A 1,718-nucleotide genomic window follows, 5' to 3' on the forward strand; every position below is an offset into this window, starting at 1 on the left:
TTTTCAAAGGAAGAAATATAAAGCTTTATCGAATGCAAAGAAGTCTATGTGATATCTATGTTTTATAAGATAACAAAACCACTATTGCACCCCATATGCTTCACACTTCTTTTTTTATTAGAAGACTATATAATTTGTAAGAATTTCATTTCCTTGTCGATTTGGGGGAATAATAATAACAATAATAATAATAAAAAAATCCCTCCTCCCCTAGTGAATTAATATAAATGGAAATAACAGAAACTCCAGTTTGGAATGACATGATTTATGTACGCGATTCTTTAATATCCAGTCAATTTGAATAGTGATGTTTTTATATCCACAGTCAGTTGAAGATGCCAATAACAGCGGTATGAACTTATTGGACCAGTCTGTCATTAAAAAAGGTATGGATTATTCCAACAAGCTAGACAAACTTTTACTGTGTAGCAATATCTTCATGATATATTTTTACTTTGGGGCAATTAATTTATCCGGGAAGCAGGCATACATGGCAGCAAGATGAATAGTTGATTGGATCGGCAGATAGAGTGAAGGGAAAAGGAGAGAGATGTGAGAGGAAAAGTTGATATCCCCCCTCCCCCGTCCTTCAAAGGCTTTAATTACACAAATGCTCTCAAATGGAGCACCCCACGCTCAAATGCAGTTTCCACGGGCCCCCTCCTCTTTTCCCCCCACAGTCCTCGTTGGGGACCCCTTGGCTTTTAATGGAGGAAGGGGGTTGATTCCCTTTGGGGCTTAAATGCATTTCCCAGGCGAATCAAACGTGAAGGGGAGAGAAACAAATGCCTATGGAAAGGCAGCCCCGACCTCCTTCCCCCCTTCCTCCGCGAATCCCCCCTTCCTCATGCCCATTTTTTAAATCTTTCTACATATGCGCACATGATTTAGTGTAACTGCAGAATCACCCCATACTGTTAAAGGGAATGTGATATTAACAAATGTTTGCAGTCTCTTGTACAGCTGTAAGCAAAATAATTAACTAATTAAACTAATTAAATGTAATTACAATAACTCATTTTGGGCGTATTGCAGCTGCTTAATTTTTTTACATTTCTCTGACAGTCACTCGAAGATGCTTGGCGATTAGTGTTGTGTTATGCTGATAGACATTAAACAGATCACACACTGCAAATGTAGGGGAAGCTATCTTTAATTATCTAAGGAGTTTCTATTTCTAGATTCAATTTTAAGTACCAGAGATGAGGCTTAGAAATGCTGTCCCTTATGCTTACTATCAACAGCACTTATCTCCAGGACCTTATTATTCGTCAAATGCGTACAAATGCTTTAATAGAGATGATCTTCTAGAACGTAAAGCAAAATAACAGGGAGGGTGTTTATTTAAAATGTGTTCAAGGCAGCATGAGGTCCTTCCGTGTATTTATTGTTTTTTAATTTAAATCCTCATGTACAGTCTCTCTCTCTCTCTCACATACGATCAAGTCCTAGTTATTTGAGGGAGGACAGATGAAAACTTGAAGACCGTTTGGCAGCATCATTTATGACCACCGGTTGAAAAGTCGAAGGTGTTTTTGAGAAACAGAAAATTACTTACCTTTTTTTTAAAAAAAAAAAAAAAAAAAAAAAAAAAGTTGTTTCTCCTGTTTTAGTTCAGTTTGAATGTTCAGTAGGTTTTCTGCTCAGGGTCTGTAACCTGATGGCTTCTGGTTGTATTTTTTTCTTTTTTTCTTCTCACTCTCCTCCCTCCTCCTCCC

At 37.5% G+C, this 1,718-nt stretch overlaps 1 protein-coding gene across 1 annotated transcript in view; it reads left to right on the forward strand.

Moving 5' to 3' along the window:
* Positions 1-325: 325 nt before the first annotated feature.
* Positions 326-1,718, forward strand: part of TFAP2B (transcription factor AP-2 beta (activating enhancer binding protein 2 beta)) — a gene marked incomplete at its 5' end in the record, with an annotated part of 16,363 nt that continues 14,970 nt past the window's right edge. Inside the window, one exon of the mRNA XM_009576097.1 lies at positions 326-386. Coding sequence (XP_009574392.1) covers positions 326-386 — 61 coding nt within the window. The remainder of the gene's footprint in view (positions 387-1,718) is intronic.

Source organism: Fulmarus glacialis, unplaced genomic scaffold, assembly GCF_000690835.1.
Source record: "Fulmarus glacialis isolate BGI_N327 unplaced genomic scaffold, ASM69083v1 scaffold11874, whole genome shotgun sequence".
Lineage (NCBI taxonomy): Eukaryota > Metazoa > Chordata > Aves > Procellariiformes > Procellariidae > Fulmarus > Fulmarus glacialis.